The sequence below is a fragment of the Aspergillus multicolor genome (genome assembly GCF_047715735.1).
Source record: "Aspergillus multicolor strain CBS 133.54 unplaced genomic scaffold BDW74scaffold_29, whole genome shotgun sequence".
Taxonomy (NCBI): domain Eukaryota; kingdom Fungi; phylum Ascomycota; class Eurotiomycetes; order Eurotiales; family Aspergillaceae; genus Aspergillus; species Aspergillus multicolor.
The window spans coordinates 128,344-139,996 of NW_027395980.1; the positions used below are offsets into that span (position 1 = coordinate 128,344).

The 11,653-nt window shown below is 51.1% G+C and overlaps 3 protein-coding genes across 3 annotated transcripts; 1 reads left to right on the plus strand and 2 right to left on the minus strand.

Moving 5' to 3' along the window:
• Positions 1–2,523: 2,523 nt before the first annotated feature.
• Positions 2,524–4,585, minus strand: BDW74DRAFT_71419 (uncharacterized protein). Its single transcript, XM_073733523.1, has one exon. The coding sequence runs from the start codon at positions 4,328–4,330 to the stop codon at positions 3,128–3,130; it is 1,203 nt and encodes a 400-aa protein (XP_073580326.1). The 5' UTR covers positions 4,331–4,585; the 3' UTR covers positions 2,524–3,127.
• Positions 4,586–5,933: 1,348 nt separating this feature from the next.
• BDW74DRAFT_71416 (uncharacterized protein) lies at positions 5,934–6,317 on the plus strand. Its single transcript, XM_073733522.1, has one exon. The coding sequence runs from the start codon at positions 6,059–6,061 to the stop codon at positions 6,263–6,265; it is 207 nt and encodes a 68-aa protein (XP_073580327.1). The 5' UTR covers positions 5,934–6,058; the 3' UTR covers positions 6,266–6,317.
• A 2,289-nt stretch (positions 6,318–8,606) lies between these two features.
• Positions 8,607–11,136, minus strand: BDW74DRAFT_159790 (fungal specific transcription factor domain-containing protein). The gene has a single exon (XM_073725511.1). The coding sequence runs from the start codon at positions 10,572–10,574 to the stop codon at positions 9,132–9,134; it is 1,443 nt and encodes a 480-aa protein (XP_073580328.1). The 5' UTR covers positions 10,575–11,136; the 3' UTR covers positions 8,607–9,131.
• Between the last annotated feature and the right edge of the window lie 517 nt (positions 11,137–11,653).

Genomic DNA, 11,653 nt, shown 5'->3' on the forward strand with positions numbered 1-11,653 from the left:
TGGTTGTATCTTAGGCGCGCTTTCTGCTTAATAATCCCCCTATAGGCCTTCTTCAAGGGCCCAAAACAGCCAATATCTAGCGGTTGTAGGAGGTGAGATGAATAAGGAGGCATGCAGATAGGAATAATATTATACTCCTTGCAGGTGGCATTAAAGGCAGGGGTTAGATAGCTGCCATGGCTATCTAGAATAAGGAGTGCGTAGCCCCCCCTTCTTCGCGCTTGTATAGCTGGAATAAAGTAATTTTGAAGCCAGTGAAGGCTAATTGCATTTGTAGTCCAACCATTCTCGCTGAGCTTGATTCTCCATGTAGGAGGAATAGAGAATTCCTTAAACCATCCCTTTATATGGCGCTTTTTTTTGAAAATAATGGTGGAGGGAACTGACCATCCCATTGAGTTAACGCATTTAATTGTAGTAACCTATTCTTGATTCCCTGGCTGTATAAGCCATGGCTTGCCTGGTATATCTGCTTGTGATATTACTTTTGTTGTTGTAATTAAGCCCATAGCGAAGCCAGTTTTATTGAAGTTGTAGATATCTTTATCCAAGATGCCGTACTTAACTCTAACCCTCTGTATCTTATTAAAAAATGGATGAATTACTTTAGGGTCTTCACGCAACGCTTGCTGAAGATTAATCCTTCTGGTAAACCGTGTCTTAACCTCAGGGCGCCTATGGGTAAACTCCTGTACCTAGTTTTTTCTAATTGGAGGAGATGAAGTTGAGGAACCAGCGTCTAGTATAATTTGTGCCATTTCGCGTACTTGGCTGGGCCTAGGGGCGGCTTCATGTTAATTAAGTAATATTATCCAGCGTATTAAGGTATCCTCTTAATGCAGGGAGAGTTTATGCTGGTGGTTGCGGTGTTCTTGTTGATTTTGTTGGCCTTGAAGTCTTCCTTGAAGCGTTTAATAGGGTATTTTGTAAACACGCGCTGCGGCACAAGCACTTGGAAATTTTTGGTTTTTTAAATCTTAAATGGCGCATTAAACCCTACCCTCTTGCTTAACTAAATCGCGATTTAATTTACGCGATTTTGGTGCCATGATTGATGTTTAAAGTTGATGATTGTATACGCGTCGAGTTTGTTGGGGTTGGACGGAACGGTCGGGTTGGACGGAACGCCCGGGAATTACGTTATTTAGGTAAATGTGGACGAAGCCGACCTCCACGATCCTTCAGTCCCGTACTGTACTACAAGAGCCTCATCTGATAGACCTTGTACATCTCCATGTTATCAAGTACGTTCAAGTACATAGATACATCCAAGAGCATTCGTAGTATCTAATTGTAATACCACCCTTTTCAATTCAATTCATTACATACATACATACACACATACCCCAATCCCATCCCTCCCCAATCAAACCCCCACCCCAGCATCCCCCATCTCCAACCACGAACACAAACAATCCCTACCAAAACCGCTATAGTCTCCTCGTCTCCCCTAGCACGCCCACGCTCGGCTACCGTACTGTATGCACCTGCACACCGACCATCCAGTCGCACCTCCCAGATCTCACTCTAGCGTGGGAACGCACTCCCATCACAGTGACAGCGAATCAGGGCCTGCCGCTACTGCACCCTGCTGCATTTGCCCTTGAACCACTAACCAGAACACCCCAACGCCGAAAGCGACGGTTTGGTGCGGAGGAAATGGAAGTGATTGGTTATTATTACCCCTCCTTCGGCACTCGACGACAACGGCTCTGGGCGAGACTAAGTCTGTGCCCTCTAACGTCCGCACCAGCGAGTCGGAGACTCGGGCCTACGCCCATGCAAATGCATTGCAGCTTGCAGACTCAAAGTTGGAGTGGATGCATGGGGCATGATACTACATGGGGTGTTCTTTTCTTAGACACTCGCTGTAGCACAGCATAATGACTCGACATGTTATTGTTATTGTTAGCAATAGCATGTGTCTTCCTTACCCATCCCATAGTATGCCCTGCCCACGGGAATGTCCACGCCCTGCGCCCGCCCGTCAACGCTCGGGCAAAACACCATCCAAATAAACGCGTCCTAACATTCTAGAATGCAAGACGTCACGGATGGATTCTTCGCGTGCTTACGAAGACAAATGCCGAATGCTGATGCTGACGCCGACCGTTACAAATGCCAATCCTCGCACAAACGGGCGGAAGGGACGGGGAAGGAATGCATTTGCGCAGCATCCACCGTGGCCATTGGCAGTACAGTAGTGGACGTCGAAGGTTAAGTTCAGTCCACGTGCTTCTGGAAGGAGGGGTACATGGAGAGGGGGCATACGCGGCATTCTTACTGGTGGCTCGGCGAATTCTCCGCCCCCGTCATGCAGTGACGGTAGTGTGCTGCGGCTATTCAACGGTTTGGGATTGGAGTTAAGGAGGGAAGGGGATTATGCCGCTGTGTTAATGATAGGGATGACATCACATCCTATGTACGGGAGAGGTATTAATGGTATTTGCGAGTATTACACCGTACAGTCGCGATCTCCATACCTATATACTACAAAGCTGAGATAAGAAGTAAGAGCAAAGATTAAGATCAAGGTAGATAATATATTCCAAGTCTATTAGTAGATGGTAGTAGTGGGTTTAGCAACCGAACGAACGAATCAACCACCGACCGAATCCAGCAAGCAGATCGAATGCAGATCGAGATCGCAGAATGGTATCATAAAGCAGAAGCAGAAGCAGAGATGCAGAGCAGAACTCGACTCAAGTGCGAAACTCCTGTCCATGAGCATAGCATATAGCATGCACTCGAAGAAGAGCGATAACAAGAATAGAATAAAAGCAGAATCCCGTCCCAGATGCCGAGGATATCGCAAATGCTAATGGAGGGAAAAGTAAATCGAATGTAACCGAACCAAGGTAGGAAAAACAAAGGAAATGACAAAGGAAAGACTGTTCTTTGGATCTTTGATAAATTTGATCCGTGATAGATGTTCGGTAATCAAAACGATTGCAATATCGCTTGTAAATCAGATCAGAAGCAAGGAGCAAGACCAACGCGCTCAAATGCAATCCGAGTAAGGTAAATGCTTCCCAAACGTGGAAGTGATGTAAATCCAACTGGGGTACTGGTTCCGAGTACACTGGGGGTACTGTTCTGTTTGTTCTGTAGTTTGTGTTGCGGGTATCTAGGCGGTTCGCTTTCGAAGAATCTCATCGCAATTCGCGTCAAAGCGCATGTTCCACACACGGATACTATTCATCAGCTTCTCCGTGTTCTCCAACTCGCGGTCGCGACCAAAAATTGACTCGACAAATTCACAGCCGGCGTTGCGACCCATCGACACACTCTTTCCATCCTCTCGCTTCGCAGCCTTCCACATGAACTGCTCGCACGTTTGCAGCAGCTTCTTGAAGCGCTTCCACAGCCGCTTGCCGCTCTCCAAAAAGTCCTCCACTGTTTCCTGCGACTCGACATCCTTGATTCGGTCGACGCACTCCGCGGCGCGCTTGATCTTGCCAGCAAGTTTGATGAGCAATAGCCAGAGTTCGCCCGCGACATCGGCCATTGGGGTGGAAGCGTTGTGGTAGAAGACGGTCCAATCGTAGATCCACTTGCCCAGAGAGTTGGCGTCGAAGACACTGCCGAGCAAAATGATCGGCGCTTCCGTGGGATCCCAGTTCTTGAGTGAGTAGCCGGGCGGGATCTTTGCGCGCACGGCATCCTCCTCGGTGGCCTTTGGCGGGGGCTTGGACGCGGTCGCCGGTTTGGGCTTGGGTACGTTCCGGGTGGAGGTAGACTGGCGGCGAGCACGCGATCGCTTGGCCGCATCATCTTCATAGTTGGAAGCAGGAACCTGGGTAGAGTAGAATGGATCAGTTGCTGGCTTTGGCTTCCGCTGAGACGTGGACGGACGCCGACGGGACTTGTTGGGTTCCTCGCGCGAAGCGTATCGGGGTATATCATCGTATCCATCATCGACCACATCCACATAGATAGATCGTTTCCGGGATGACTGCGGCCGGGGAGCAGCCGCACCGTAGTCGTAGTAGACGCCCGCGGGGGCACCACCGGACATGGTTTTGCGACGCGAGGACGGAATGCCACCAAAAAAGGCACTTACATTTTCCGGGTGTTTGGACGGGGTGCCAAATTCGGGCATTGCGCCGTAGAAGCCCTGACCGTAGCCGGAGTGCCATCCTCCTGCGTCCTTGCTGGGGGGTGCCGCGTAGCTGGCCTTGCGGGCGTGGCGAGTCTTGGTCGGGCCTCGAGGCGAGCCAAAGGGGTTGGTGAACTGCGTCGCGTAGTAGGCGTAGTGCGGCGACGTCGGAGGCGAGTTCATGTAGTCGAAGGAGGACCACCCGGGGGGTGGAGTAGAGTAATGGTACATTATCGCGAGAGCATGAATATCGATCGCGAAATGGAAAGAATCGACAACTTTTGGTCCCAGAATTACCGAAGAACTAAACAAAAACAAAAGCACAACCCAGTATATTGTACAGGATATCGTCCAGAAAAACCCGATCGACGCCGATCAAAAGGACAACGAAATCAAAGAGCAACGACGAGGCGAGAGCGTCACCGTGGCACGGATTCGAGGGGAGAGGAGGATTGAAAGGCGTTGTTGTGCGAAGCGTGCATTTGAACGACGTCGGAATCCCGAGCCAAGGTTGAGATTGAACTGGAGATCAGTCAAGTAAGGGAGACAGACTCTGCCTTTGTCAAGCAGAGAATCTGGGCGAAGGACCGGGGATCTTCTGGGAGAGACTGCTGAAGACCAGATGGGTTACTAATCCTGGAGAGTTGAGTAGAACCCAGGAGAACACGACGTTCAGATAGCGTGGCGAAGTGCGTTGAGATAGAGTAGTAGTTGAATTTGGATATTGAACCCAGGAAGGGCGATGGTGCAGGAGAGTGGTTGGCGAAGGGGCAGCCTAGGAGACGATCCGGTTTTGTATGAAGGGAGGGAAAGGGAAAGGGAAGGGGACAGTGGGAAGAAGTGGACCCAGCGGCAAGCGGGAGGTGGGGCGCCGTTTTGCGAATTTCAGCAATTTAGCGTTTTACACGTACCAGCCCAAAGCACCAGGCCTCTGGGTCGATGACATGAACTTGCAGAAGCTTGTCCAGCACAGGCGGTTACTCTCGTATATATAGTCCTCCTGCTCTACACCTCTCTGAGTCACTGTTGGGCAGCTTGCTAAGGATATCGCAGTTGATACGCCAGGGGCAAGGTCGCAAGATATAACCCTCGCCTTCCTCTAACCCTCCAGGGTGCGTCATTCGTACTGCCACCCTCCAGTCACCACCCGAGACCCTCGACTGGCGACTCACCAGCTGGACGCGGCCATCCCGACAGACGGGAGCCTACCAGTGGGACTCCCCAGAGATATATGGATCTGGCTATGAGTCATACCCCATGTATCGCCCCGGTGATGGCTGAGCAGTGGGTATAAAAACAGAGCGATCCTGTTGAGTCAATCTGTCGAGTTTCTGGTGGTCACTACTGTCAGCTGTAGACGAGCTGTGGCTGCCTATTGGTGTGGCAAAGTGGCGGCGGTGCTGGTCGGTAACCGCTGAGCGCAGCGATAGACTGCCGCATGTGCATGAGCATAAGCATCAGGTACGGAGGCAGTGAGGTCATGTCTGACATCTGATAGACCGTGGAAAAAGCCCGGCTGCATCCGCTGCATTCCGTGGTTCAGAATAAGCTCGCCAGGCAGCGACTGGCCGAGCCCCTCGACTCAGTCAGCTTCAGGAGTAGTTTAAACGCTGAGTTGGGCTGCGGGCATGGTTCCCGCTGGGCAGCCACCACACCACCACCAAGATTTGACACCGCAACTGCTGTACTTTTGAGCAAGTACGATATCATTACAGAATACAGATGGCTTTGTGTTGGGCATTCGATCTATCACCGACTAGCAGTGCGGCTTTTGGTGTGCGGCTATGCGCTGAATGAGCGTCGAAGCCAGTGTAACCCCTGACATATCACAAAAGCAACGAAGGCAGCAGAGGTTCTGGATGCTTGGCTGCAACCAATAGTGCGAAAGCTCCGATGGAAAAGATTAAGTCCTGCTAGAAGTCGCGGATCGCTGGGTTATGGGTCCGTCAGGTTAAGCCGATGATTAACTCCGGCTCGCAACGTCTGGACTGCAGTCATCGCCGCTGCATTTCTAATGCTGACCACCATCTTTTCTCTTCTGGTGGGAGCATTATTGATTGGCAGACATCGCATACCATCACTGTCACTTCTCACTATCATTTCTCACACGCTCATTTATTGAGAAGTCCAACTTTGCGCCATCTGCGACTGAGACTGTCAGCCTGAGACTCTTACACCGTATCTCACACTTATGCCCCACCAGCAGAGTTTTCACCCCAGGCCCCTTGCTCTTCTCTTTATTAGACTTTTCTTCGATGGATCCCAATCAATCACAGCCCTCCATTTGATATTGTTTTATTTATATTCCGTCCAATCTTACCCTCCCTCCTCTTTATCGGTATCCCCCGTATTTGCAATACCGCATATCTCACATCCACCTGCATACTTTGATATGGCGTCGTCGTCGTCCACTCCATCCCGTCTTTGTTCATCGAGATATCAAGTCCTCAATCCTGATGGCATGAATACTCAATAAATTCTACGCGGTCGCGTGATGCGAATGGCATTCCAATTTGTTTTGCTTCAAGCCTTCCCAGCCCAACCCAAATTACTTCCAACTCCCAACACTCAGTCTACTCGGCAGATACTCATGACTTGGTTGTGACTCGTGTCACACTCCGTCCATCCTTTTCTCCCGTCTAAGAATAATTTTCCCGTCTAGTCAGCATTCAAATCCAAATCCAAGCCTCGTGCCGATCAGCGGCAGGCGAAATGAGAATCTCAGACGCAGAAAAAGCAAGGAAAAGGAAACTCGCATTGCCGACCCTGCCCTGGTATTTGATTTCATTGCCGACGGGCAAAGGATTGTGCGCTGCCCTTGCCCTGAGCCCTAATCCTGATCGCTTCTTTTCTAGATAGAACTTGGAAGGTCCGAAGGATTGGCGCTGTCCTGCAGTCTGCGCTTCGCTGCAAAGCGCTGATCGATTCGATTCGCGGCTGCATGGGACTTTTGTTGCATGTTCCAGACCCACGGCAGCTTATCGTATTCGTAGGGCCCGTTTACCGGGTTTGGACTGCGTTGGGCTGGATACTCTCGAGACTGAGAACGAACGAGTCCTTGCGCTGGCGCATGAACATGTTCTTACCATAGTAGATTATCACCTCGTTCTGTTGTACATCAGCTTACCTACACTCGCAAGGCTTGATTGCATTTGATTGTGCTTACACCGGCATATCATCTCACTGGTACTCTCACCTCAGGACAGTGCGCTTACCGACTTCTCTTATCTGTTCTATCTAGCCTTGCATGTCCATGGCATCCTTGAAACACGAGGGCGCCTACATCGAGGACTCCATCTATGTAGACTCGGGGTACTTGTTACGAAAGTACAGCCAAGCAGACTAGCCACGAACAACACACCAAGGACCAAGGTCACTCAATCCTGCGACTCGACTCCAGACTAGATTGAATCGCGTCATAGTCTCCTTCTCATCGATATTGATATCAGCAGTTTTTGCTCCACAGTATATGACCGCAGATAACCCACCTCGATGAACCAGAACTAAAAGCCGAGCGCCTTCTACTCTAAGTACATATTCAGCAATTGGTACCGATCTCTCTGCAAGTCTGCAGGGCTGAACGCAAAGCAAACGCACGCACCAGCCAAACCAAACTAACTTCCCCCGAGTCCGACATCATGGCCCCAGGCTCCATGTGCTGTAAAGTAGTCTGTGCTGCGCTGCTGTCCAACGCAGTGGAGTCGGGGATATCCCCGCAAATGAGGGCTTGACACGAGATCCTCGCAGGTTAACGGTTACGGTTCGTGTGGGTTGGCGCTAGGGGAATTTCTAGATCATGTTGATCGGATGTAGGTCTAAGGTTGTGGGGAGACTTGCGACTCGAGGGAAGGGAAAAGGTCAGAAGACTTTCGGTGTTCGTTATTCATTACTTGATCGAATGGGATGCTTGGATGTTGTTGTTTTATAGACCTCGGGATGCCAAGTGTACAGTACCTACTCCGTACAGGTGCAGTGCGAAGCCGATATACGCTGTCCTATCTATTTGTTATCTAGTCAAGTTATCTACTCTGTAAGAGTCGCGTGGGGATAGTTTAATCTATAATATCAATATCATCACAACAATCCTGCTTCCTATGGAGCTAGGGCATCAACACCCCAGTAACGACCCGAGAGGTGGGGATGGATGGAGGGGTCGACGACTCGATGATGAGTTGTCCATTTCTTTCATCTTGCATCCTTCAACTCAACTCAACCTTGCAGCAAGGCTTAGCAACGTCCCAAACTTACAAAGCATAACATAGATCGTTTCTTTGCATACATACGTGCTCCTGCAATACTAGGCTAGGTTTTGCACCTTCCACGTCGGATCGCATAGATCGGCGTAAGCATAGGCACAACATAACGTAACTTGGGACATGCCTACAGTAAGCAATAAGATATACATAATGCAAGGGCTGCTTTTAGAGATCTACGACGTACGGTTTTAGAGTAACCTGGAAGTTCGTCCGCGTCGGAAGCTTGGAATGAACGCAACCCGTGCATACCGCTTCGCTCGCTTCGTCTTCCAAAGCACCTCAGATCTAGATGCGAAGTAAAGTAGATGCAGATGCAGGTAGATATTGCAAGCCAGGCCGCGCCCCTAGCATAGCATTAGTGCGCAGGTCTTGGAAAATGACTGCAAACCTTGGTTGAGCTTGTTTATTTGTTGAGACTTGGAGCCGACATCGACCGACACCCACCGCTAGATCATCCCGTGAGTCGGTGACTGGATAAGCCTTGCTGAGGACTCGATTGTGGGCACTGCCGATGCAGGCTTTGTCGGCACGGGTAGCCTTCCCGAGCGACTCTGGGAGTTTCCTTGTTAGGATGGGGCCGAAGGCCGGGAAACGGTGTCTAGACTTGCTGTTGCTCGGGATCCCAATTGGGTGTCCGTATCGGTGTACATTACTTGGTAGCGTTAGGAGATCTGTATTTTGGTTAGAGGTGCCAAAAGTATTGAAGTATGGAAAAATCGGAGTATCATTAGGCGGTATATAAACTGAATATCTATTTTCGTTATTCATGGCGTGCTTCACACGACCATGTATTCTCCTTCAGCTCGCTTCGCTTGCATAACGTGCTGCCACCGGAAGCCTTGCCCCTTGCAAAGGGAGCTCAGAGACATACCGCCATCCAACGCCGGCCAGTCAAACTGGTATACCGGCAGCCCCCCATAACCATTTTCGTATGCGCCGGCCGGGGGGTTCTCTGCCCAGATTCTCTGCAAGAGTTCAAGGCAGGAGAGATTATTGCAGAATCCGGAATCTTTGGAAATATCCTTGCAACGTTCTTGGATAATTATGCGGTGTTCTTCATAAACACATTCGGAGCCAGTGATGAACAGAGGCCATAAAAGGTACACATCAGACTTGACTGCCAGGATATGTGCCATTGAGCGTTGCACGATCTGTTGGATGCGCGGATGCGACGACGGTAAGTCTGGGTATGCGAGACGCTCGCTGTACAGGAGTGCCGAGTGTCGGAACGACTCGGAGATGTGAAAAACGTCCTCGACGTTCTGAGGAGCGACTCCGGACTGATATAGCGGCGATGACGGTGGTGACATGTACGCATACATCGACGAGGCAGAGTCTATATGCCCCGGATTAGGCCGCTCTTGCGGAAACCGCCAGGCTTCCAGTTGTTGTTTGATGGAATACCACTCTGCCCAGAACGATGATGAGGACGGCTGCTTGGTTTGGTCCCCAGGTCGTGGTGGGGTAGGTAGTGGGAAGAGATAAGGATCAATTTGCGTTGGTAGGCCGGACAGCAGCATCTCCGGATTGTGGTAGGTCATGGAAGGTGGGGGGACGGAGGTAGGTACGAAAATATGTGGCGGAGATGGTGTATGTTCCTGGCTTTGGCTGAGGAGATTCAGCCGACCAAGGTGTGAGATGATCTTGAAAAGCCCAGCGTCGCATCCAGCCAGATTCTCAAGGCCCCATTCGCCGTCTGATGCCGCAGTCAAGTCAACATATCTGCTATGTAATTGGAGCTCACGGTCGTTCGTCGTCGAAGTCATCGTATCATACCATGTAAACATTCGGATGAACCATTTTAGCTCCTCTGATAGGTAAGGCGAGGCCCGCAACCGGATTGAGAGCAACTTGGTGACACCAGCAAACTGCGTTTTGAACTGACCGACTCCTGTGTCGCAAACATGGAACAGACATAATATCAACAGCGTAGCAAGAACAGAATCCGAAAGTCTTTGCTGCGGATCCGCCAGTTCCTTATTCAGTTCCTTGACTGCCATGCCACGATGATACTGCTCTTCATGAGCAAAGCCTTCCGGTATGGATGGATCAGAACATTCCTGCAGCGGGATATCCATTAAAGCCCGGTGTGCTAATGAAGACATCCGCGCGGGCTCCGTTCGTCCGGTTGAAAACGTGCCCCGATCACGTCTTTGCCGCAAATTGCTGGTGGATAAGGTCGCAATCGCTTCCTGGAGTGAGATACTATCTTGTGCCATGCGTAAGATAGAAGTTCGAAAAGGGTTAGTCGGGCTATCAAAAGCCACAATCACTGGAGCGATGACCTCGGCATAATAGCTGATCAGGTATCGAAGACGGGGTGTCCGCCCTACAGACCGGGCAAGAAGTAATTGCGAGAATGACGGCGAGTGATCTGTGAGATGGTAGGCATAAGAATGACGGCGCTGCAATTCTTCAACGGCGTCATCGCTTTCGGGGTCTTCGGTGGACGGGCATGACCACGCTGTTGGCGGTGGCTGGTATGATGGAGACCATGATCCTGTCCAGCTCCCATGTGCAGAAACCGAGTCTGTGTCTGTGGAGTCGGTGAAGGTGTGTACGGAGAGATTGCGTAGTCTATGTGTTGGCGTCGGCTGGCTCCAGACAGCTTGGGGCTGTGGTGATGGTATTTGTATCGATTGGTGTTCAGGAGCAGTATCTGAGATCGGAGAAGTCTGACTATAGGGCTGCGGTGGAGGTGGGAGGGCGGCTGTATTCGGAGGTGATGAGGGCTCTTGGTGGCCTGACGCGCGACGAGACTTCCCTTTCCCCGGAGCCGGCTGCGCCCCAGTCACCGGCAGAGACAAGCCTCGAAACTTGCCCCGACTCGCAACGCCCACGCCCCATGTCAACGTTGTCTTGTACCCCGCACACTCATTCCCGGTTTCCAGGCACTGCGAGCAGTACGGGCGTCGGCGGTCGCACGAAGAGCCATTGCGGGTGCAGGTGAAGCAGTCATGAGCCGCACCGGTCACTACAGTCCTCTTCCGCCGTTTCCGGGCAGGAGCCGTTGCAGGCGGGGGCTTGTGTACTTTGGCAGAGGCCGTCTGCGACATTCTCTGCCTATAGTCGGTGCTGAAACTGGAGTCTGGAGAGCCAAGCGGGAGTCCGTGCCGTGGCAATTGCCGGGTATTATCGGGGGTAGGAGACGATGCGGAGGCGATCCGCGCTGTGGGGGTCCATGGGATGAGGTTTCGCGGGTGAAGAAGTGCTGCAGAAGATGTGAAGAAAGCTAGAAGAGGTCCAAGAGGCAGAAGGGAGGGAGAAGGAAGAGGGGAAGGAAAATCGAAATATGAGA

Coding starts and splice junctions, on each gene's coding strand:
- BDW74DRAFT_159790 (XM_073725511.1), bottom strand. CDS start 10,574: ATGGCACAAGATAGTATCTCACTCCAGGAAGCGATTGCGACCTTATCC.
- BDW74DRAFT_71419 (XM_073733523.1), bottom strand. CDS start 4,330: ATGTACCATTACTCTACTCCACCCCCCGGGTGGTCCTCCTTCGACTAC.
- BDW74DRAFT_71416 (XM_073733522.1), top strand. CDS start 6,059: ATGATTAACTCCGGCTCGCAACGTCTGGACTGCAGTCATCGCCGCTGC.